At 42.3% G+C, this 25,060-nt stretch overlaps 1 protein-coding gene across 5 annotated transcripts in view; it reads left to right on the top strand.

Moving 5' to 3' along the window:
- The window catches only part of MEGF11 (multiple EGF like domains 11), a 489,358-nt gene that overhangs the window by 165,944 nt on the left and 298,354 nt on the right, over positions 1-25,060 (top strand). For all 5 annotated transcript variants that reach the window (XM_056808678.1, XM_056808684.1, XM_007479599.3 and 2 more), the window contains 2 exons: positions 1,760-1,861; positions 7,862-7,962. In XM_056808678.1, the coding sequence (XP_056664656.1) occupies positions 1,760-1,861; positions 7,862-7,962 (203 nt within the window). The remainder of the gene's footprint in view (positions 1-1,759; positions 1,862-7,861; positions 7,963-25,060) is intronic.

Raw genomic sequence — 25,060 nt, 5'->3', positions numbered from 1 at the left:
CCCTTCCCTCTCTCTCTATCTCTCCCCTTTTTCTTCCCCCCTTCCTTTCTTTCTCTTTTCTGTCTGTCTTTTTTTTAATCCTTATCTTCACTCTTAGATGGATACCACATATTGGTTCTCAGGCAAAAGAATAGTATGGGTTAGGCAATACAGGTTAATGACTTGCCCAGGGTCACATAGCTAAGAAGTGCTTGAGGCCAGATTTGAGACCAAGTCCTCTTGATTCCAAACCTGGCTCTCCATCTACTGTGCTAACTAACCGCCCCTTGAAATGTTATTTCAGTCCGATTTGATCATTAACTTGGGTGAGAATTTTGATGCAGGGAACAGAATATTGAACTTCGTGGTACAAATCAGGTTTGAGGGTTCTACACTGGGCTCTGATAGGGCACCCCTATCTTGAGTCGGCCTCTGTTACTAATGAAGAAGTAACCTAAGTTTGTTTGTGCACACACACACACACACACACACACACACACACACACACACACCCTCATGAAGTAGAAGGAGCTCTGGTTTCTACAGTTAGGAGTTCTGGGTTCTTATCCTGGCTTTACTTAATACCTGGATGACATTGACCAGGACATTTTCCCCCTTGTTGAGACTCAGTTTCTTCAGCTGTAAAATGGAGAGTTGGTTGTGAAGATCTCTGAGGTTCCTTCCAGCTCTCAACATGCTAATCTTATGAACTGTGTGGAGGGCCTAATGCTATCAGTCCTGGGACCCCACTTTAGTTCCTAATGTTTCCAGTAGCAGCCTGTTCTTGGCTCAGCTCCACTGCACATTACACGAAGATTAAATCTGTGTAATTTAAAAAATACACACCCTAGCCCCTGGAGACCTCTTAGGGAGAATTCCCAAGTTGGATTAGCGCTCCAGACGGGAGCCTCGGTAATTATGCCCCTCCATCATAAAACACAGTGTAAAGACCTCCCTGGGCTGGTAAAGCCTGGCTCTGTTAAATTAATCTGGACCCTCATTAGCATTTTGATATACAAGCAATGCTAACCAACCAGCCACGAAGCTGAGAATATAGTCCAGACTCAGGACCCAGAGCCTCAGTGTAATGCTCTTTCCGGAACCTTCTCTCCTCCTCCTCGTGCCTGCTGAGACAGCCATGCTTCGTTCATCTTCATGAGGATGGGAGAAAAGCCCCATTGGGTAACTCATCGAAGGAAGTTGGAATCTGTTCATGTGCTTCATCTCCCCTTCTAGACCACAAACTCCTGGAGGGCAGGACTGTCTGCAGTACCTTGCCTAGGGCCTTTCTCACACATAGTGTACACTTCAAAGCTTACCGATAGGAAGCACCAATGAATGACTTCATTGAGCCATTCAGGAGCAATAGTAGCTCCTCTGAACGCTGTCTTCCCCAGGACCCAGTGCAGCATTTTGTACACAGTAGGTGCTTAATACATTTTTAAAAAGTTGAAGTCATTGAAAATTAATGAATAAATGAATGAATCAACTTGCTACTTAAGGAAATGAGCCAGGTCTGTATCTCTGAGGTGGGGATGGGGTGTATGTTTCTTGGAATAATCTGGAGTTGGAGTATTTGGTTTTAGAGTTCCCTTTTCCCTGAAACTGGGAATACATGTTGGGGTGAGCTGGAAGGGATGGTAGCCATGGCCTTGACTCGTTACAATGTAGTGAGGTCTCTTGGTTATAGATCTGACTAGCTTGAATTAAGGGTTGCCAATCCTAAAAATTGCCAAAGTCTCCTGGATGATAATGCACATCTCTTTCCCCTGTCCCTTAGCTATGCCGTGACAGTCCAGGAATCCTATGCCCATCCTTTCGACCAGATCTACTATACAAGATGTACAGACATTCTCAACTGGTTCAAGTGTACGAGGCATCGGTGAGTACCATCTTCAGATGAAGAATTCTTTTTTCCTCCATTTTTAGTTGTCATGCAAAGCACATTTCCATATTGGCCACTGTTGTAAAAGCAAAGTTATACATAACCAAAACCCCCACATAAAACCCAAAATACACTGATGTGAAAGACAATTCCAACTGGGATAAAGAATTCTTAATAAGCATAGGGATCACTGACCTGTTGACTCTTAACATGAGAGAGAGAGAGAGAGAGAGAGAGAGAGAGAGAGAGAGAGAGAGAGAGAGAGAGATATGGAGGGAGAGAAAGAGACAGAGAGAGAGAGAGATGGAGGGAGAGAGACAGAGAGACACAGAGAGAGAGAGAGAGAGATGGAGAGAGCAAGAGAGCAAGAGAGAGAGATATGGAGAGAGAGAGAGACAGAGAGAGAGATATGGAGGGAGAGAGACCAAGAGAGAGAGACAGAGAGAGAGAGACAGAGAGAGAGATATGGAGGGAGAGAGACCAAGAGAGAGAGACAGAGAGAGAGAGACAGAGAGAGAGATATGGAGGGAGAGAGACCAAGAGAGAGAGACAGAGAGAGAGATATGGAGGGAGAGAGACCAAGAGAGAGAGAGAGAGAGAGAGAGAGAGAGAGAGAAAGAGAGCAAGAGAGAGAGATATGGAGGGAGAGAGAGACAGAGAGAGAGATATGCAGGGAGTGAGACCAAGAGAGAGAGAGACAGAGACACACACACACACACACACACACACACACACACACATACAGAGAGAGAGAGAGAGAGAGAGAGAGAGAGAGAGAGAGAGAGAGAGAGAGAGAGAGAGAGAAACAGAGAGAGAGAGAGAGCACATGTGAGCATGCTATGGCCTTGCTGTGTGACTCACCTCTCAGGGGTTTTAAAATGTGAAATGTTGTTGCTATTCAGTCATATCTGATTCTTGGTGACCCCATTTGGTGTTTTCTCAGAAGAGATACTGGAATGGTTTGCCATTTCCTTCTCCAGCTCATTTTACAAATGAGGACATTGAGGCAAACAGGGTTAAGTGATTGGTTCAGGGTGACTCAGCTGGTAAGTGTCTGAGGCCAGATTTGAACTCATGAAGATGAGTCTTCCTGATTTCAAGCCCAGTGCTCTATCCAGGGCATCACCTAGCTGTTCCTTATAAATGATAATCTTTTCCTTACCACCTGTCTTGCAAATATGTGGTAAGGTTCAAATGAGACAAAAAAAGAGGTAGAAGCACCTGCAAACTCTAAAAGGACTGGGCAGTTATCAGTGAGTGGTATTCTCTGAGGGGGCTAGCAAATGCAGGTGAAGTTGGGAATCAATTTCCTAGAGATTTAGGCAACTGCATCAAACCACAACCTTATTTTGAGTCCCTTTCCAGGATGAATGTAGTCGGTTAGTACTGGGAATGTAGCAGGTGAGAGGCGTCTTGGTGTGATGATTAGCGATCTGGCTTCAGAGTCAGAAAGTCCTGGATTCAAGTCCCACCCCAACACCCTGTGGCCCTGGACAAAATCATTTAAACTCTCAGTGTTCTAGACTAGTCATATGAAACTCCAACAGAAACAGATCTCTTCCGGCCACATCTTGACTTAGAAAACCACAAATTAACACTATCTTTGTTGTATTTTCATTGATTTTGTAAGCATTTCTCAATTAAATTTTAGTCTGGTGGAGGTTACACTGGAGTTTTGTGGGCTTTGCTGCCTGCTTGCCATGAGTCTGACACCTTTGCTCTAGGCAACTCTCAGACTCAAAATTGTAGGGAGGGTGCTGAACTGCATGGGTAAAGGGGGCTCCTAGTACTATTGAAATTCCTGGTCTAGTCCTCTTTCCCGATGCAGGAGCCAGCATGGTATAGTGGGGAAAAGACAATAATCGCTGACAGAAAGCGGGATACCTGGATTCTAGTCCCAACCCTTGCACCAAGTGTGTGACTCTGGGCAAGTTATCCTTTTTCTATGGACCTCAGTGTCTTCATTTGTGCAATGAGAGGGCTAGATGAGATGATCTCCCCGTTCCCTTCCAATCTCTGACATGCTATGGCTGTGTGTTCTCTGCTATCTTTGTGCATAAAGTGACTGGGCTGCCCTCTATTTAAGGAATAATCAAGTTCTGGTCCTAGCGTCGAAGCTGGCAAAGATATCACTGCCGCCTGCCTGTGACAGGGAACGTGTGGCACTGTTCTATCCATTGCTTTGAAACTGGGGCTACCCATTCATCACCTCTGGCACCCAGCGAGGGAGCGACTGCTTATTAAAATAGGCTGCGTTCCTGGAAAATGAATTATTTTGCAGGATTATTGAGTTGCCTTGCAGCTTTCCTGATGACCCAGAGTGTGCATGCTGACAGCAATGTCATCAATTTGCTTAAATGCAGACGGGTGTGTTTTAATATGGCATCCTTCAACCAAGAGCTGACTGGGAACCATACTTACAGCCCCCTCCGCTTCCTGCCGAGGGACAGAGATCCAGAGAGCCGAAGGAAACTCAGTCTAGGTTGTAAGGGAAAAGAGAAAACTCTGGTCAGCGAATCTGCTTCTTGAGATGTCCTAATAAGAACATTGAATAGTCTTCTACAAAGCACATGTTTCTCATTTGGTCCTCACAACTACCTGGTGAGGTAGATGCTGTTGTGATCATCCCTATGGTACAGATGATGAAACTCAGGGCAAAGAGAGGTTAAGTGACTTTCCCAAGGTCACACCATCTAGCATCTGAGACAGGATTCAGAGAGACTAGAAACTAAGTTTTGTTGTCTTTAAATCTATCACTCTATTGACTGTTGACTAAAGATCTTTTTATAAAGCTTCCTGTTAGGGAGCTTTGGCATAGCCCGTTTGAAAGCAAGGGAATAGACCAGATGATCTCTAGAGGATGCTTTCAATTATAAGACTCTTGCCCACCTCCAGCCAGGTGCTTCCATGGCTTCTCCAAAGACTCCTGGGAACTCTTTGCCTGTGCGAGGAAGTCAAATGTGGCTTTCAAACCAGGATACCTCCTCTTACGGGTTTTTGATAAAGTAGAATGACCTTAGCTTATGACATCCCCAAATATCACAGATTTCCTAGGGGACGCAAATGCTGTCACTTGTCATAAAGGGGAAAATGGAAAGATGGAGGAAGGATGATTCAGCTTTTCCTGGGAGGGCCAGGGAATGTGAAACCCAAGTGTGGCTGCTTAGCCAAGGATGGCCACTGGCCAGCAATGTCATCTAGCCCTCTCAGCTAAGTTGGCAATAGCCATCATCTCCTGCCCCAAGGCAGGGTTGAGTGGGGTTTGCTAAGCTGATAATTTCCTAGAAAATACTCTCACTCCTGGGAAGAAGGTGCAGAGAATCAGATAATCTGGAAGGAACTTCAGAAGGCACCTTGTTGAATGCCAGCCAGATCATGAATCCTGCTATCTCTTGAAAGGAGTCCCCTTGCCTTTACGTGAAGACTTCCAGCATGAGAGAACTCATGAATCACCTCCTAAACAGCCCATTCCATTTTGGACTAATTATTGGATTTTTTTAGTTGAAATCTGTCTCCCTGTAACTTCCACCCATTGGTTCTAGTTCCGCCACTCAGGGCCAAACAGAACAAGTCTAATTTACTTCCATTGATATTCTTTTAAAGACTTGAAGCCAGTTCTCAGGGCTACCTGTCTTCTCCTTACGAGGTGATCTCTCTTTTAGACTAAGCATATCTAGTTCCCACAACTGATACTTTTAAGGCATGATTTTGGGTCCTCTTACCATCCTTGTCAGCTTTCTTTGGGCTCCCAGTTTGCCAACGATGCTTTTAAAATGTGGCTCCTAAAACCAGACACAACACTCTAGAGCTGATCTGATGAGGGTAGAGTAGGGGTAATGTTAGAAATTGCCATAGTAATAACAGTAACTAGCTGATATTTTGGTAGAGCCTGAAGTTTTGCAGATCACAGGAAATGCTTTGCATGTTGTCTCATTTGACCCTTATGACGACCCTGTGAGGATGGTATTGTTGTCCCCATTTATAGATGAGGAAACTAAGGGCCAGAGGATTTACGTGAATTGTCTATGGTTACACAGCTCAAAAATGTTAGAAGTGGAATTTGAACCCAATCCTTCCTCTTTCCGACTCCAGTGTGCCTTTTATTATAACTCCAAGCTACCTCCTATGTTCAGCAGGCCTATTGCCTTGGTCACCATGAACATTACAGATAATTCTTTTAACGCAGTCTAAGAAGCCATTAGCTTTTTTTGGCTGCCACATTCCACTAGTGACTCATATTAAACTTGCAATCCATTAAAGTCTTTTGGTCTTTTTCATGGCTACTTTTTAGCCATATCTCTCACATCTACACTTGGCAGTAGATTTTATTTTTATTCCAGGACTTAGCATTTATCCTGATTGTTAGCTTTAGCTTACTGATATGATCTACTCAAATCATTTTGGATTCTACTTCTATCATTCAGTGCAGAAGAATTTTTTATCAGTGATTATATTCATTCAGCAGGCAAATATAAGCAGAATGAATGAATAAAATCACAGATAAAAACATTGAACAGAACTGTGCCAAGGACGGAGGCTTCTGGTGAATTTAAACACCAGTGGAGATGGCATTCTTATGTTAGGATGCCCATCTCTAGTTACCTCTTCTGGGCCACATGAAATTGAGCTCATCTGTAAAGTATCTGCATTTTAGGCCCTAGAACTCATCATCATTATTCAGGTCCCTTATTAAACAGTCTCTGTATCTGGGACCCAGAGCAGCAAAGGACTCTGCTGCAGACTCAACACACTGTATTCAATTCATCAACCATGTATGGATTATTTCGTATATGTCTTTAGTGGCAAATGTTTAATCCTAGTTTGACTTAGTAGTGCACATTTCTGAGCAATAGTAGTCAGAAACCGTGATCCTAGGAAAAGTAAATTAATGTTTTCTCATCCTGCTTATTAACGCAAATATGCAACATCATACCCTCTTTGTTTCTGTCTTCCTGCCAAAATCCAATGGGAAATGCTTTTGGATTATCTGTTGTTGTGCATAATGCATGCCACTACTCCCTTTGGTAAGAGTGGATAACTGAGAATTGACGGAAACACTGACTTGCTTATTATGTGATCTTGGACAAAATCCCTCTCCCCCCTCCCCCCACCCGGTCCTTTAGCCCCCTTCTCTGTTAAGTGAGGAATTTGAACAAAGGGCTCTCTTAAGGTCCCTTCTAAATTATGAAAGGCAGAGACAGTATTAATCCAAGAGGGGGAATATAGCCCTAGGTTTTCTTGACAGAAAAAAATGTTTCCAATTCTCTGAGTGGCTCTGAATGATGAACAGGAGAGAATATGCTTCTTGGATGCATTTTCCCCCCTTCCCTCTGGGAAGAAACTCCAAAAGGACAATAGAAATGATGATGAAATGAGTTAATCTAATCATCTGTCCATCCCAGGCTTGTCACTGACAGGAGGCACCAAGGATACAATGGCCAGCTATGGAGTGGAAGGAATGCTAAACCTGAAATTAGAAGACCTGGTTTTAAATGCCATTTACTGTCTCTTGGTCCTAGGGCAAATCACTTAATTTGTCTGGGCTTCAGTTTTGTCTTTTGTAAAGTGCTGGGGTTGGCTCGAATGATCTCTAAGAACCTTTCCAGCACCCATTCCTATTATCTTACATCTCTAAGGTCCCTTTTAGCTCTGTGCTCTGGATACCCCCTCGGTGATGTTGCCTCAAGGCTAGGGATGTCCTCCAAATTACCCAACATCTCTTTTCCAGGGCGGCAAGAATATGCTTAAGAATCATTCTGGGATGTGGGGGAAAGTTGGCAGGCATTAGCAGATGCTGCATTTCTAATACACTCAATATTGCTAGTGTCAAGATTTCCCTATTGATTTTGTTTTATTGTGTTCCTTCACATCAGAAGCCTCCATGCATTTTAAAGTAATTATTGAATGGCATCCTCGCTATAGCTTAACACAAATATAATTCTAACAGGAGTGATTGATTTTCAATACTTTCAAGTGGCTTTCTATCTTGTGATTTAGAATCAGTTATAAGACGGCGTATCGGAGAGGCCTGAGGACCATGTACCGACGGAGATCCCAGTGCTGCCCAGGATACTACGAGAACGGGGACGTCTGCATCCGTACGTAGGGGAAGATTGCTATTCTTGGCTGGATTGGGAGTGCGGTACAGGGGAGGAGGGGAGTCACTCTGTCATGTGAGAAGCCTGAGAGTAATTGAATGAGTTGTAGAGCTTATGCATGATAGAAGTCAGCAGCCACCTACATAGTATCATGTACCTAAGTGTAATACATCTACCCGAGAGCCAGAGTGGATTCTGTCTATTGCCAAGCCTGAAGAGTTCCCCTTTGGTGCCATTATCCATTGGAGACAAGTTCATTTTAAATAGATCAAGGCATTGCGTTATCTGGGAGGATATAACATGTAGGGAATACATTAATATAGCTTAGTTTGTCAAATTAGTAATAATCATGATCAAATATAATCAGATAATCAAATCAAATAATAATAATAATCAAATTAATAACCCAGTATCTTCTGTGGATAGAACAAAGAATGTAACTACAGGAAAGATTAGGAAAAAAACAAAGTTTGATCACAGGAGGTGGGGATGAGTGAAAGGAGGCAGGAAAACATCTAGAAGTGGGGTGTGGAGAGTGCTGCAGTATTCGGACACTGGATTCATGGCAAAAGGGGTCATATGTTAAAGACAAACATTGCTGACATCACCATTTCCCTTTAGGTTAGCTCAAGGATCACATGATGTGTAGGTGAAAAAGACCCCAAAGTCATCCAGTCTGGTCTTCTCATTTTACACATGAGAACATGGATACCCAGAGATGATAAGTGATTGGCCCCAGGTTGTCCAGGAAATGGCAGAGCTGTGATTTGAACCCAATTCCTGACTCTAAATCTGGCATCCCTACTGCTAGGTCACAGTTTTTCACACTGTCCTCTGGAGCCTGGTTTCCTAGTACATGTCTCTTTTAGGGGAATAACCTGTTGAGATGAAGAAAACACGACGAATAGGCAAGTCCCAGGTCTGTTTAAAAAAATAGTGTGACCATGTGCTGGTCTTTGAATTTTTCTCAGTTCTTCATCTGTAAAATGAGGGGGGGTTTGGGCAAGATGATTTCAAACGTGTCCCTGCCACCTCTGACATCCTGTTATTTATCCTCCTCACCCCCAGCTTACTCTTGGAAAGTTACTGTTTTAAAGAGAGCCTGGCCTTGAGATGGAGTTTAATTCCAAAGTCTTCCTAGTATGCTTGTTGGAACAACCAGCCTGATGATGAAAAGATAAAATTCCCCCCCCTGGCCCCCCAGCTCCTCCTGCCTCTTAACTTTGAGCAAGGCTTTCCCTGTTAATATTCTCCTTGCCATTCAAGTAGGTAGAACAGACGCCAGAGACACTCCAGATTGGGTGAGTGTAGGCGTGTTGATGTTTGGGAATGAAATGACAATTTTCCCTACTTTTGTTAAATCTCACCTACTAGGAGAAACTCAATCTTAATTCCATTAGGGAGATGAATGAGAAAAAATACAAAATACTGGAGCAAATGGGTTGGATAGGGTTAGTTTTGTAGCCAAAAAAAACCTAGAAAAAAATTCCAGAGCAGCTGAGAGCTGAGCCAGCAGAGAGGACAGGGCCCCGATTTCTCTGGGCAATGAAGGCAAGAGCAGGCATTCCTGGCCCTACTAGAGACAGGGTGGGGTGGGGAAAGGGATGCAGGCAGCTCGGATGCTGGTAGGGTCCACCACATTGTTTTTTCCCTTTTGCTTTTCCTCTCTCAATGGCATATGGTGATTCAGGCTGAATGTTCTGTATTAGATTCATAAAGTCAAAGGCAGAATTGATGGGAATGTTTTCCCCCACTAGGGAGCAGAGTTATGGCCCCAGGAAAATGATAAAAGGGAACTCAGACATCAGCAAGGGGGACCTCGGAAAGGATGCACCAATTCCCATTATAATCTTCATTAGGTAATGTTGGTTAAGCCCTTTGAAGGCAGCAACACTGCAGAAGTGCCAAGTGTCCCAGTTTTGTAATATCAGTCTTGCTGATTTGGGAGGGCAGTTCAGACCTCTTTCAGTGTGCAATATTTATAATGGCTAGGGCTGGTACTGTGCGGAGAACTGGCTGACCTAAGCTGCTTAGCTGGGGGAAGTCCAGCTGCAAGACTGTGTTTGGAAGGAACGGGATTTTTTGGGTTTGTTTTTAGGAGATTGGACATATGAACTCATTTGCAAAGTCAAACCAGCAAAGTCAAGTCAAGCCAACAGGCTGTTTATTAAGTACTGATTATGTGCCAGGCAGGGTGCTAAATTCTGAGAATATAAATATGCAGAAAGAAGGATAATCCCTACCTTCAAGGAACTTATATTTTGGTGGAAGAAGAAAACACAAAAAAGGATCCAAAAACCACTTGGAGGGAAGCGATGAAGATGCTAGGCTGTTGTATCAAAAGTTCAAGGAAGTTAGGAGGTCACCTTGGAGAGGAGTGAAGGGAAGGTTAGAAGCAATGGATTGGGAATAGGTAGCATCATAAGGATATAATAAAAGAAAAATTAGTGGTGTGGTTGTACCTATTTAAAAGGTGCTAATGTAAGGGACAGCTAGGTGGCTGATGGGAATGGAGGCTAGTAGAGATGGGAAGTCCTTGGTTCAAATATGACCCCATACACTTACTAGCTGGGTGACCCTGGGCAAGTCATTTAAGTCCAACCACCTAGTCATTACCACTCTTCTGCCTTAGAATCAATACTTAGTATTGAGTTTGACAGAAGATAAGAGTTAAAAAATAATTAAATTAAAGGTGCTAATATCAAGGCAGCTAGAAGTGTAGGGAGTGGTGGAGCTTGGGCTGAGAAATAATTGAGTCACTGAGTACTTCCTGAACATCTAACTGTGAACTCAGCTATGCCATCTTAGGTACCATAGAGAATATTAGAATCCTGTGAGGCTTGGTACTTGTTCCCAGGATGTTTGCTACCTCAAGAGAGAAGATAAATATAGAACAAATAGATAACAAATGTCAGCTAGTATGTAGTTTAATAAACACAGCAAACATTTATCAGTTGTCTCCAATGTGGAAGGCACTGTGGTAGGTGCCAGGGACCCAAAGGGAATAAAGAAATGAACCTTGGCCTCAAGAAGTTTTCATTCTACTGACTAGTAAATTAAGTGATTGATGGAGAAATTCAGAAGAAGGAGCAATTAATGGAGGCTAGACTGGGAAAATTACATGATCTCTCTGGATCTTAGTTTCCATTAATATGAGGAGTTTGGTAGTTGTGTGACCCTGAGCAAGTCACTTAACCCCAATTGCCTAGCCCTTACTGCTCTTCTAAGAGAGCAGGTAAGGGTTTAAAACATATGAGGAATTGGGACTAACTAGATGATCTTTCATCTCCAATTCTTTAACATTGACAATTTTAAATTAACAATGATAATTTTAAATTAACAATGACAATTAACATTGACAATTTTAGTGTGGAGAGAGGGAGAGTCTAGACATAAAGGCAATTAGGAGTTCATTGCAATATTTGAGGCTTTTATAACCTTTTGCCTGAAATATTGCAATAACCTCTCTAGGTCTTCTTTTAGAATGGAAATACTATGGGAGAATTAACTAAGTAGTCATAGATTTCATTAACTTAATTTTATTAAAAAAAATTTTTTTTTTTTTTGAGATTTTGCACATGAGCCCATTTGGAAAGTCAAGCCAACAAGCAAGTCAATTTAAGAGCTGGATGGAACTTCAGAGACCATGTAATTCAGCCCACTCTGGGAAAACCAAGACCCAAGAAAATTATGGCTCATCCAAGGTCTCCCTTAGGCAGATAGTAAGACTTTTTAGTAGGATTTGAATTAAAGTCTTCTGACTGTAGGACCAATGCTTTTTTTTATTTCACCATGCTGGCTCAGCTAGTGAAGGGAATTTCCCCACTAGGATTTTCCACATTGATGGAACTATTGGTCCAGATCAAAAACAGACAAACAAAATTCAACCTCTATTTTTGGGACAGCACCCCAAAAGGCCAAGGTCAGCTACAAAGGGGCATGAGGATGTGGGAGTGGCTTAGGTGGATTTTGCTGACTGTTTTTTTTGCTTTCCTCTTTACCCTCTTCCTTGAGCATTAGAAGGGGTTCATTTGCTGACTCTGCCATGAAAGGAGAAATATGGCAATTTTTTAATTGCAAGCTGCACTCTGTAATTAAATCTCTTCCATCTAGATACAGACGACTGCCAGAGCCTGTGAGTGAAAGTTGTTGCTGTTGTCAAAAGCAATTGAGTATTTATGTAATGTCCAGCTCCCAGGCATGCTGTGGGTGCAAATCTTTGGTTCTCCCTGCTCTTTCTTGTTTCCTTGAATCCTACCCATCCTTTAAAGCCCAGCTCAAAAAATGCCTTCTCTGATCACCAATCCACAAGTTTTTTGTTGAACACTTAGCACTTATAGGTACAGGGAACTTCAAAATGAAAAATCAAAGTGAAGCTGTTTTTCCCTCAAGGAGCTTACATTCTCTCACTCTCCCAGCTCCAGTAGAACTTATTGCCTGGGCACTTTACTCAGCATTCTTCATACACTACCCTGTCTCGTGTTTTTAATCTTATTTTCTCAGATGGATCATTTCTCTTGTTTCTTTGTATTGCTATTACTCTTATGAAGAGTGGTAACAGCTTACATTTATATGGCGCTTTATAGTTTTCAAAAATTTTTATATTTGCTAATATCTTTGACCCCCACACCTACTTTAGGGTGTATCCCTATTTTAATGATAAACTCATCCCAGGGAGGTAAGATGGTTTGCTGGAGGCCACTAGGATGTGACTATCCAAGACCAGAAGGGCAGGCATTATTTCATTCATTGCATTTGTAGCCCCATCCCAACTACAGTGCCTGACATGCAGTACAGACTTAATAAAATGCTCACTGACTGATTCTTTCCTCTCTTTTGCACCGCCTCGTACTCTGCCCAGTGCCTGGTACGAGGGTGGGCATGCAGTAGGTGCTCAATAAAGATGAGCTGATAGAATGCCCTCCTCCTCAAGCCTCTCTTGATGCACACCTTCCTACCTAGTCCCAAATGCCGGGCTTCATCATTGGGACCTAGTCTAGATGATGCCACATGAGCCATGCCCATTCCCTAGCTTCCCTCTAGGGCTTCTTGTCAGGCTATAGAACTGGCCCAGCAATGAATTTGGAGCCAGAAAATCTCATCACTGCCTCTGACTGGCTAGGCAACCTTGGGCAAGTCTCTTGACCTCTTGGAGCTAATTTCTTCATTTGTGAAATGAATCCCTTAGATTAGATGATCTCTAAATCATTCCCACCCTTCAGTCCTTGGGTTTCTATGATCCATTTGCCCCTTATAGAACTTCTGGCCCTGCTTTTTAACGCCTTCGTGGCCCCGAGAGGGGACAGCTAGCTGATCAGATCAGCTAATCCATTCTGACAGCTAACAGGATAGAAAGCAGCCCTGCTTACTAGGTAATGAGCTTTTCCATACAAATGGCCTTCTGGAGATGGGCGTTTTGGTGTCCTGACTTGAGCTTCTGAAAGAGCTTCTAGTGTCACCCTCCTGAGGGGAGTGGGGGGGAGGGGGGCAATCCACTTCACTTGAATGGAACTCTTAGTTTTTTTTTCCAAGATGAAATAAGGCACAGCTAGTAAGATCATGAAAAGGAAGTTTAGGGACTGAAATGTGAATAAAAGGTTTCTGAGCAAGTCCCTGCTTGGTGCGTTCTCCCTTATGCCTGGCCTCTGTCGCAGGTGAGATCCAGAAGCCCTGTAATACTGAGGATCTGTGCAGGTTGGGCAGCTCTTTGCTGAGAGCTTCCCTAATGAAGGGCCCTTTCTTTGATTCAACAGTGATTTTCACCCACAAGATAGCCATTCAGGTTCTCTCTCTGCACCCACCTCCGGTCCCCCATCTGTTTGCAAAAGTCTCCTAGAAAGGATCTTGGCATTAGGAGTGAGGAGACCGGAGTCCCAGTCACTGACCCTTTTGTGTATGTATTTCTAGCAACTAGCAAGGTGCCTGGGCCAACAGGCTTGCCGATGGATTGATCGATTAACGGGCGTATCAAGGCTCTCCTATTACATCTAACACAGGGGTGCCCAGAGGTGCAGGGAAGGGAGCAGAAGGTGTTTTCAAGGGAAACCCTGTCTTTGACCTGCCGCATTCTGGTCCAATGGTTCTGGTCCAATCTTTTTGTTATTTCTTATGATAAGGACCTCATATAGTTTACAGAATACTCTAGTGCAGACCATGTGTGTCCCAAGGACATACTTGCTCCTTGGGAAAGTGTCATGGTAACCAGATTCCTAGAATTCACATTGCTCTGCCTGCCACAGGGAGATCTTCACCGAGTTTCCTCTTTCATGTAGCGAAGAATACATGATTGTTAGGGATGCTACGAAAAATGTTACTGAAAGTGTTCTTGGCCAGACACATTGAGGGAAAGGAGGCATGGAATAAGCATTTATTTTTTATTTTAGTTTTAAAACCCTCACTTTCTCTTTCTTTCAATCAATACTGTGTATTGGTTCTAAGGCAGAAAAGCAATAAGGGGTTAAGTGACTAGCCCAGGGTCACACAGCTAGGAAGTATCTGAGGTCAGATTTGAACCCAGGACCTCCTCTCTTTGGGCATGGCTCTCAATCCACTGACCCACTCAGCTGTGCCCTGGAATAAGCACTTATTAAGTGCCTCCTAGGTAGCAGCTAGTTGGTGCAGTGGTTAAAACAGTTCTCTCTTCTTGAAGTCTCATCATCATGAGTTCAAATCTTATCACAGACAGTTAAACATTGTGTGACCTGGGCAACTTTGTCCCAGTTTCCCTCAGCTTCCACAATTGCAAAATGAGCTTGAGAAGGAAATGACAAACTATTTCATTATCTTTGACAAGAAAACTCCCAAATGGGGACATGATGACTGAACAACAAGTGGCTATTGTGTACCAGCTACTACGCTAAGTGCTTTACAGAAAATTCTCTCATCTTATAGTTGTGAAAATGGAGGCAAATGGAACTTGAATGATTTGTCCAGGAAGTCTCTGAAGCAGAATTTGAGCTCAGGTCTTCTTGACTCCAGGCCCAGAGCTCTCTCCACTGTACCATATACAACTAATAGACAAAAGGGAGGGAGAGCAGCTGATTCTCCCATTAGATCCAGGGGTCTCAGTTGTTGCCTCTCAGCGTTTTTAGCTCAACTGCTCTACTTCTTGATTGCATTAACAATAATCTTGGGCAAGCCATTTAAATGTTTCTGGAGGGGACATTCCTTCTGCATCTTTTCAGTAAGGAGCACTGCCTCGAATGCCTTACAAGTTTAAGGTACTTTGAAAACTGTAACACCTCATGTATTTAAAGTGGTGGCCTTCTTGTCATCCTGATTCTTGAAAGAGCTTCATTCCAGTGCATTTCTCACTCCAGGCCAGGTCCTTTTGCTCTCCTATACGAGCTGTTTTGCTCCCCAATAATGGGCCTGAACTAAAGCTTCATTGAGTGCTGGGAGCCTTTCCCAGAGATTGCTGAGCACACTCCCGGGTGACTCCAGCGCTACTCTGCCCTTGTGATCCCCTCAACTCTGCAGTGGAGTGGGAAGGGAGAAGATATCTTCTCATATCTCTTCCTCTGGGCCAGGTTTATCTTTTGTAATTGCACTACATTCCATTCTGCTTGTTTTATGGGGTGGTTTTTTCCTACTCACATAGTTATAATCATTGCATAAATTATTTTTTCTTGCTCTCCCTATTTTATTTTGTATCGATCCTTGTAAGTCTTTCTGTGATTCTCCATATTCATCATGCTAATCATTTCCTACAATACAGCAGTATTCCACTACATTCATATGCTACAGTTTACTTAGCTATCAGTGGGCATCTTTTGTGTTTCCAATTCTTTGCTGAAATACAAAGTGCTGCTATAAATATTATGGTGTAAGATGGAGACTTTCTTTTTGTCAGTGATTTCCTTGGGATGTAAACCTAGCAGTGAATCTCTGTGTTAAAAGGTATATAGCCATTTAGTCACTTTATTTGCAAAATTCCATATTGATTTCCCAAATGGTTGAACCAGTTCATAGTTCTACTAATAATGCTGCTCTTTCCACAGTCCCTCTGATGTTAATCATCCCCCTCTTTTGTCATCTTTTGTCCCCATCTGTGTTAATTTGCTGGGTGTGAAGTGAAACCTTGCAGTTGCTTCCATTTGCATTTTTCTTATTATTCGTGATTTGTAGTATTCTTTCATATTGCCAGTCTTTTACAGTTCTTCTTTTTGAGAACCACACATATCCTTTAACCAAATATTTATTTCTTCCAAGGTTATTCACCTTATAATTTTGGGCTTAGTGCTGGGGAGAGGTCATCTAGTCCAACCCTTTATTATATCAGTAAGAAATCTGGGGCCCAACAAGTTTAATTCCTGAGTACATCCCCCATTGTCACCTGGAGAAACTCCCCACCCTTTATATAACCTCTCTCTGAGAAGCAGATTGGGTTATTTCCATGGGCTCAGGAGTTACTTGCTGTCATTTGGGGCTTAGGATGAGAAGTATTTTGAGGTTTTTAAATGAAGAGGCAGAAAGACAGAGGATTCCCAGCTCCTCTGTTGGAGTCTTTGGGTAAAGATGTGCATGGATATGTCCTAGTGCTCTCTGGAAGGTCGCCTTCCTTGTTTTCCTCTCTTGTTTTCATTTCTTTTATTTATTTTCCTTCTCTATTTCTTCAATTAGCTGATGGTGCTCAGTTGTCACTGAGCCAAATGTTGGTTCTGCAGCATAATCTATTGGAAAAAGTGCTTGACTTGGAGGCAGGAAAGTCCAAATTCAGACCTCATTTCTAGCACTTCCTAGCTCTGTGATCCTGAGTATGCCACTTGATCTCTCCCCTGTCTCCCCTGTAAAATTGGGAGAATACTTATAGTACCTAACCTGGAAGATTGTTATGAAGTTCAAAGCAGAAAATATATGTAAAGTGCTTTACAACTTTAAAGCCTTTGTGAATGTCATTGTCATAATCATCATTATTCACATACTTTGGTGGGGAACCTCACTTTTCCAGGATCTAAAAACAGGACCTTATGCCACCTCTAGAACTAAAACCATCAAAAATACATCTCTTTGGTTTTGCCTGGGCGGACTGGGACTAAAGGAGACTCTGAGGAGGCCACTGATCCTTGTTTGAAAGCTCAGATTCACCCATCAGGGGACCAGAAACTTCTAGAACCCTGAGGTCAGCCTGATCAATGCCTGCAAACCTCATCTACTCTGGGCAGCTGAGCCTGGTAGCCCCAGTATTTCCAGCAGGGACAACTCCCTCTGAGGCTCCATCCCTGAAAATAACCAGAGAAGGCCAGAGAATAAATCAGCTGCAGTGTGATTTACTGGACACTGTGTTTGCCCAGCTAAGCTTCTGGCAAAGTTAAATGCAAAGGCTATGGGGGGAAAATAGCCTTTTTAAACAGCTGCAGGGTTCAAACGTCCTTCACTCCTCCATAAAGGATTCTTAAAATTATGTGGACTAGATTAGTATCTCCTTTACATGAAGCCATTTCAATGCCTCTTAGTTGCTTTAAAAATAAAGTCACTGGACAGCTCTTTTGTTGTTCTGCCCAGCAAGCACATGGTAATTGAAGATTTCCTTTTAAAAGTGTGTCAGGTGGAAAGAGCCTCTAATTTACTAAGTGGAGGAACCTTTGTTAGGGAGACTGATTCTTTGTTCCATCTGTCCCTTTTAATCTTGCTTTTTGCTCAATAGAATTACATAAAGCATTGCATGAAGAATTGGTTCCAAGTAGGAAGCATGGAGCAGGGTCAGCCCCAGGGGACTAAACACATAGGATGTGGAGACTCGTTTCTTCCTTCCCTTTATACCTTTTGCTTCTTCCTTTATACATCTTCCTCTTTTTCCTCCGTTCAGAATTACGGTGCCAGGAGAGTTGTAAGCTTTGTTTTTAGCTTATCAAGAGTTTATCCTCATTTTTGTTCCCACCACCAATATCATCTTTTTTTCTAACTGCCTCTCTGCCTGGGGCAGATTCCAGAGTAGGACATGCAATCCATCTAGTTTTGTGGTCTCAGTATAATCCAGATCATTGAACTCTGGTAAGTATCAAACAGTGACTGACTGGAGAATCCTATTGGATAGGATTTGGTATTCTGGAAGGCAACAAAAACCAGTCAGCAAGTACATATTAAGGTCCTACCATGTGTCAGTCATGGTGCTGAGTTGAAATACTTATAATTTCATGTCTGAGGATTTTCCTAAAATCTAACTCTTTCTATAGGCATGTCCTGCTACTTAGCACCAACATTAGAGCTTTGAATTATGACTCTGAGACACTGAAAACAGGTAAATCTTAGAATATAGATTGGAGGAGCCTTGGAGCACAGAATTATAGAATTGCAGAGTTGAAAAGCATCTCTTCAGCCACCTGGTCCGATTCCATATCCAAAAAGAATCCCCACTGCAACCCACATGTGTGATCATCAAGCCTTTGCTTCAGTGGCAGGGGACCCATTACCTTCCCAAGGCAGCTCATTTCACTTTGGGATGTTCGAGGCAATCCACTAAATAATAACTTAGCATCTACTGTATTCAGAGACCTGTGTTAGACTTTGATGGAGGATACAAAGAGGAATAAGATGCAACCCTTGCTATCAAGGAGCTTGTAGTCTAGCTGTGGAAAGGGAATGTGCATGAATGAGTTAATGACTGGCCAACTGAAGAAATGAGCAAGCCTTCATTAAGTGCTTACTATGTGCCAGGCATGGTTTTAAGTGCTGGGGATATAAATACAAAAAGCAAGATGGTCCTACTCCCCAGGAGCTTGTATCCTAATAGGGGGCAAAAGCACATGTAAAGGAGTGGTAGCCAGGGAGAAATGTTTTGGTCCAGAAAGTCATAAGTATGATGAGTGGAGTCATAGGGTAATTGATTTGCTTTCAAGAAATTGTAGTATTGATTTGGTTACTGTTCCTGGAATTTTTGGTGAATAACCATGACATAAATAGACTATAATGAATATATGAGGGGGCAGCTAGTGGAATGAGAACCAGGCTTAGAGATGGGAGGTCCTGGGTTCAGACCTAGCCTCCTAGCTGTGTGACTCTAAGCAAGTCACTTGACCCCCATTGCCTAGCCCTTACCACTCTTTTGCCTTAGAACCAATACATAGTAGTGATTCTAAGATGGAAAGTAAGCATTTAATAAATAAATAAGAGGTAATAAAAATAGCATGAGAGCTTGAGAGAGAGAGAGACACACACACAGAGAGAGAGAGAGACAGAGTCAGAGAGATGACTTTTGAAGGCTGATAAGGGATTAATAGTGAAAGGGAATAGTGAATGGGAGTAAAGATTGGAGAAATTGGTAGAAGTTGGAAAGCATTGGATTCTAAGCTAAGGAGTTAGGACTTTCTTTGGCAAGTAATAGGGAGCCACTTCAGGTTTTTATGTAGACAGTCATTGTGGTTAACTGTATGCATTAGGAAAAGTAATGTGATTCAGGTCTTTTGAATAGGTTAGAAGGAGTAAATATCAGAGGTAGGGATAGTGACTAGGAGGGATAGTGACTAGTCTAGGCAAGGGATAATTTGACCTAGGATTCAGATTATAACTGTGAGAATGGAAATGAAAGAAGAAAGAATTGATAGGAATTAGTGGATCATTAAAATTGGAGGTAATGAGGGGAAGGACTAAACAGATTCCAAGGCTCACAGGTTTTGAACATAGGTTTTGAGAGTGGTACCACTAATTCCTGGGGTGGGCATCTCTCTTCAGTAAAATCCAGAATCTCTTCATCATCCAGTTTTGCATATTGTGCCCATATTTGTGTAATAAAAGAAAGAAGGCAGTAATGAGAATTGAGGACAAAGTCAGTCTTTAGGTCTGCAAAGGGGGTATGGATGAGCTGTAAAGAACAACTAGCATCAGTTTCCACTGAGAACAGAAAAAGGAAGGCTTAAATTGTAGGAGGGAATTGGAATTGAGTAATTCTTAATCTATCAGGAATGAAAGGAAATGAATGAGATGTTCAAGCCAATAGCAGAATCTGATTTGTATGGGGAGAACTAAAGTCAGTTTAACCAAAAGGCAGGGGGTAGAATATAAGTGGCTTTTTTCAAGCTTGCTTCTACGCCTAGAATTCTGGAACTGACCTGAGCCAAGTGATGGTTGCAGTTCTACCTGGCAGCAGCAGAGTGAAAAGACCATCTTTGTAGGGTCTTGCACAGGCACAGTTCTGCAAGAGAGTGGCCAGGTTCCAAAAAAACCATGTTTAGCAGAATGTAAAACTGCCACAAGTTTCCCATGTCTAACACAGTGGCATTTTAATATGTCTACTCCTGACATGTAGACAAACGTGAGAGTTGTGAAACAGATACATCTCAGCCAGAATTCTTAATTACCTGTTAAGAAAAAGAGGCAGGCTTTAAGCACCTTGAGGTTGCCTGCAAACATTGGTTTATTTCTGATACTGTTGAGGTGGGACTGATGGAGAGAGAAGACTGGGAGGAGGAAGCCATATGGCCCAGTGGTGAAACATCTGTCTCTAGGAGGAACAACTCTGCAGCTCTCTGCCATCTGGGTGAATTACGATACTTGCCATTTCCATGCATATGTTGAGGCAACACACCAACATAGCCGTCAAGTGGGCTTATGATGAAAAGGGATGTAATGGCCCCTGTTCCAGGCACTGCCCTATAAGCCATACCATCCATCCTGGGGAAACCTGACTCAGCAAGCCCATCTTACTGAATATTCATGCCCTGGCTAGAGTCCTGATTCTGAGGTTGTATGGATTCAGATTTCTCCGATTATACATACCTACTAGTGCTCATGCAGGACAATCATTTTGCCCTTAGGGAAAAAAATTTCTGCTAGTCCTTTCAACTCCAATGCAGCCATCTCTTATTCCTCTCCCAAATCACTCTGTCAGTCCCAGAAAAGCCTAGTATGCCAATACTTTTTGACTTGGGCTTGGCTATTGGTTTTCTTTGTTCTATGGTCCAAATTGGGTAAAAAGTGCAGCTGTCATTCATTTGTCTGTACGTTCTGTCCATGGGAGAGTTAGGTGTTCCTGTTTGATCAGGAAGCATATATACTTTCTTCCAAAGCAACCTCTTTCATTTTCTAGCTGTCTCTTTTCTTGTTACATTAGTCTGGGAAACATTTACTCCCATGTGGGATTGTAAGCTATCTGAATGCAACAAACATGTCCCATTTATTTGTCTTCATCTCTCTCATAGTGCCTTGCACAGCGATATACTCAATACATGTGATAGGTACTTAAGAATGGAAAAAATGAATGAATGATTGAATGACTCCATCATTTCTTTGATCGTTCTCCAAGTTCCAAGATAACATCAATGCAGGATGGATTCTTCACAGAAGCAGAATGTTAGCACACACATTTCAAGTGTCCATGATTACATCAGTGTGGGGACCACTGTCATGGATGAAGATTATAACCTCTTTAACCCTTGGTTCATGGTTTTCATGAATGGCTAAAACTTAGTCCAGTGCATGTATGTTCCTGGCCTGTGCTTGGTTAAAGGGGGCGGAGGTGGAGAGGAAAATATGTAAGAGAAGCAACTGAGGGTATGGAGGGTATGAGGAAGAGTTCTTCACTCTGTAGCCAACATGCTGAGGAGTTTCTCAGGACTTCACTTGGCTGGTTCCCTGATGAGAGACGTACAGTCAGCCAGGGTCACTTCCCTGCTGTGATGAGATATTAGAGTTGCTCTTAAGTGGAGGAGTGCTAATGATAATTAACGTTTCTCTGGCACTTTAATGTTTACAAAGCACTTTCCTCATGACAGCCTTATGAGGTAGGTAGTGTATTATCCTAATTTTATAGACAACGAAACTAAGGCTCAGAAAGGTTACCTGTGTCCAAGGGCACACAGATAATAAGTATTGGAGCCAGGTTTTGAACCTATGTCTTCTGGTCCCACAACCATCACTTTTTCTGTGTTTCTCATTTGCTACAAATATATTTCCTATTAGGGAAGCAAATTAATGAGTCTTTAGCACACAACTATGGGATGTGGGGTGGGCAGATCTATTGGCTAAGTCATGGAATCTTAGTTACAAGGAACCTCAGAAGCTATCTAGTGCAACCTCTAGATTCGTGAATGAATCCTCCTTAATAAAAAATATTTCTTGTTCAATCATTCCAGTTGTGACCGACCCTTCGTGACCCTTTTGGGTTGCCTTGGCAAAGATACATTTCCTTCTCCAGCTCATTTTATAGTTGAGGAAACTGAGGCAGACGGTTGAGTGACTTACCTAGGGATACACAGTAAGTTTCTGAGGCCAGATTTGAACTCAGGAAAATCAGGGTTCTTGATTTCAGTCTTAGTGCTTTATCTATCCACTTCATCATAGCTTGCATTTTTAGGGTTTTCAAGTTTGCAAATACTTTATATACAAATGAATGTGCAAATATTTTGAGCCTCACAACACTTTGGTATTCTTATTACTCTTTTATAGAGGAGGAAACTGAGGCCAAAAGAGATTTAGTGCCATACCCAAAGTCACATAAGCTAGTAAAGGGCAACCAGTCAGTAGAAAATCACTTATTTAACATTTTTTTTAATGTGCCAGACAATGTACTAGGCACTGGGGATATAAAGAAGGAATTAAAACTGTTCTTGATCCCTGGTTACATTCTTATGGATGTTCTTATTATATCTCAGGCAAAAGATTATCCAACATTTACTGAAATATTTCTAGTGATTGGAAGCTTGCTACCCAACATGTGGTTCATTCTATTCACTCTAATTATTAAAAAATCCTTCCTTATATTGAACTGAAACCTCCATTTGGGACCAACTGGGGGGCCCTGAAATGTTAAGGACAAGTGTGAGTGCACTGGATCTTTGCTGAGTGTGAGGCTTGGGAACCTAAGAAGGGATAGGGTGTCAAAAAGATGGATAGGTGAAGGGACCCCTAAAGCAAACATTGCTCATTTCAGAGTTTTGCTTTCAGTCTATATGTATTTACTGCCTTATAACCCAAAGATATTCAGTGTACATGGCACACTCAGGGCTTCCCAATTAGTAGATTGTGGTGTGCCCATGTTGGATGGATCTCTTACTAATGTTGCAATCAGTCCCCCTTCTCCAGTGGTCCCAGTGGTCAAAGGTGTTTCCCAGCACGAGAGAGTTTGACCAGTCATTATTGCTTGCCCTTTTTGTGCTGGCTGTCAGCAGTAGGCACACAGGTGGTAGCTTCCCATTAGCAGTGTGTACTCTATGCCCCCTAACCCAATGGGGTGATTGATTATACAGCTCTAGAGGAATAGAAAATAGCCTAGAATTAGAAAAAGATTGGAGACCCTTGCTCTGTCCTCTGTCTAATTCTTGTGAAGCCAAAGAAACAAATTAGTTGATTTCCCTGGTCTCAAACCCCCAAAGACATCTCATTTAGTGTACGGAAACTTGGCTTCAGCAGCTGTCAGGTAGCTGCAGGTGATGTCAAACGTGGTTATTTTGGAGCTCATCACAGCTTGGTTGGTAGTCTTGGAGCGTTAACCAGCTTCGGATCAATAAGGCTGAGGAGCACACAGCATGAGGCTGAAGAGCCTGGAAATTGAAGTTTTAATCACTTCTTTCCCATTCCTTCTTTCTTGTACCTCAATTTGAATGAATTTACTTATTCTCTGGTTGGATGCCTATTTGAGTTTGTCTCTTGTTCTGCTTGATGAGAAGAGGAAGAGTGAGAAGCAGACAGTCTCATCAAGATGACCTTTAGAGAGGCACTGAGAGAGAGCAGGCGGCCCCTGATAGCATCTCCTTCCTTTTTTCCACTGTCACTTCATCCAGCTGTGACCCCCTTCCTACTACTGCCTTGTGCTTCTCCACACAATGGATCCTGTACTTTGAGGACGGATGAAGGGAGGGGTGGGTCAGTGCGCTTGAACAGTACTTCATTGATTGAGAAAGAACAGCCACAAAGCTCTCAGAATCTTCTCATCTGGGCTTTAGTTTTACATGTCCATATGGATGGGGACATTCATGGGCTATCAGACAGGAGGGGAGACCAATTCACCCGTAATTAAGTTCATTATATTTGCAGAGCTTTGTGCTCAGGATACCAAGACAGAAACAAAAACCCCACAAGAGTGGCAGCTCAGGAAGAGCTTACATTCATTCTACTGGGTGGCAGTGGGGAGGCAGGATATAGCATTTACAACAGATAATTCAATACAAAATACATAAGAAAGTAGCGGCAGACAGCCTAAAATAGTGGTTAGGGGCTTAGCCTTAGAGTCAGGAAGTCCTGGGTTCAGGTGGATTGATCGATGAATCAGTTAACAAGAATTTATTCAGAAACTGTTATGTTCTAGGATCCAGACTAGGTTTCATTAATATAAAAACAAAAAGTGAGATAGCTCTTGACTTCATGGAGCTTACCTTCAATAGGGGAGAAGCAGCATGTACACAGATAAGTATCCAACATATTAAAAAGTAATCAAAAGGACCTACTTGTACCAACATATTTTTAACAGCCTTTTTTATAGTGGCAAATAATTGGAAACTGAGAGATCATCTATCATTTGGAGAATGTCTAAACAAGCTGTGGTTTATGGTTGTTATGAAAAACTTTTTCACCATAAGAAATGAGGAACAAGATGAGTTCAGAAAAACCTGGAAAGACTTATATGAACTGATACAAACTCAAATGAACAGAACCAGGAGAACAATGTATACAGTAACAGAAATCTTACATGATAATCAACTGTGATGAACTAAACCATTATCAACAAAGCAAGTTCCCAAGATATCCACAAGGGACACATGATGAAAAATGCTACCCACAGCCAAAGGAACAGTTGGAGTCTGATTACAAATCATCTACCACTGTATTTCCTTTATTTTTTATTGTATGTATGACATGTCTTCTTTAATGTCATGAGCAATATAGAAATATGTAGTTTCATGAAAACATTGGTATAACCTATATCAAACTATTTACTGCCTCAAGTAACACTTGCAAGGAAGGAAGGGAGAAAATCTGAATCCTAAAATGTCAGAAAAATTTGTCAAAAATTGTTTTTACATGTAACTGAAAAAAAAAAAGTAATCAAGGAGCAGCTAGGTGGTTCAGTAGGTACGAGTTAGACCTAGCAAGGAGCCTCACAGGTCACCTAGTCCAACCTTTTTATTTTACAGGCTCAGTGAGGCTCACATGAAGGTTGTGTGAC

The sequence above is a fragment of the Monodelphis domestica genome, chromosome 1, assembly GCF_027887165.1.
Source record: "Monodelphis domestica isolate mMonDom1 chromosome 1, mMonDom1.pri, whole genome shotgun sequence".
Classification (NCBI taxonomy): Eukaryota; Metazoa; Chordata; class Mammalia; order Didelphimorphia; family Didelphidae; genus Monodelphis; species Monodelphis domestica.
The sequence above is the reverse complement of the archived record's forward strand: the minus strand, read 5'-3'. Positions and strand labels throughout refer to the sequence as shown.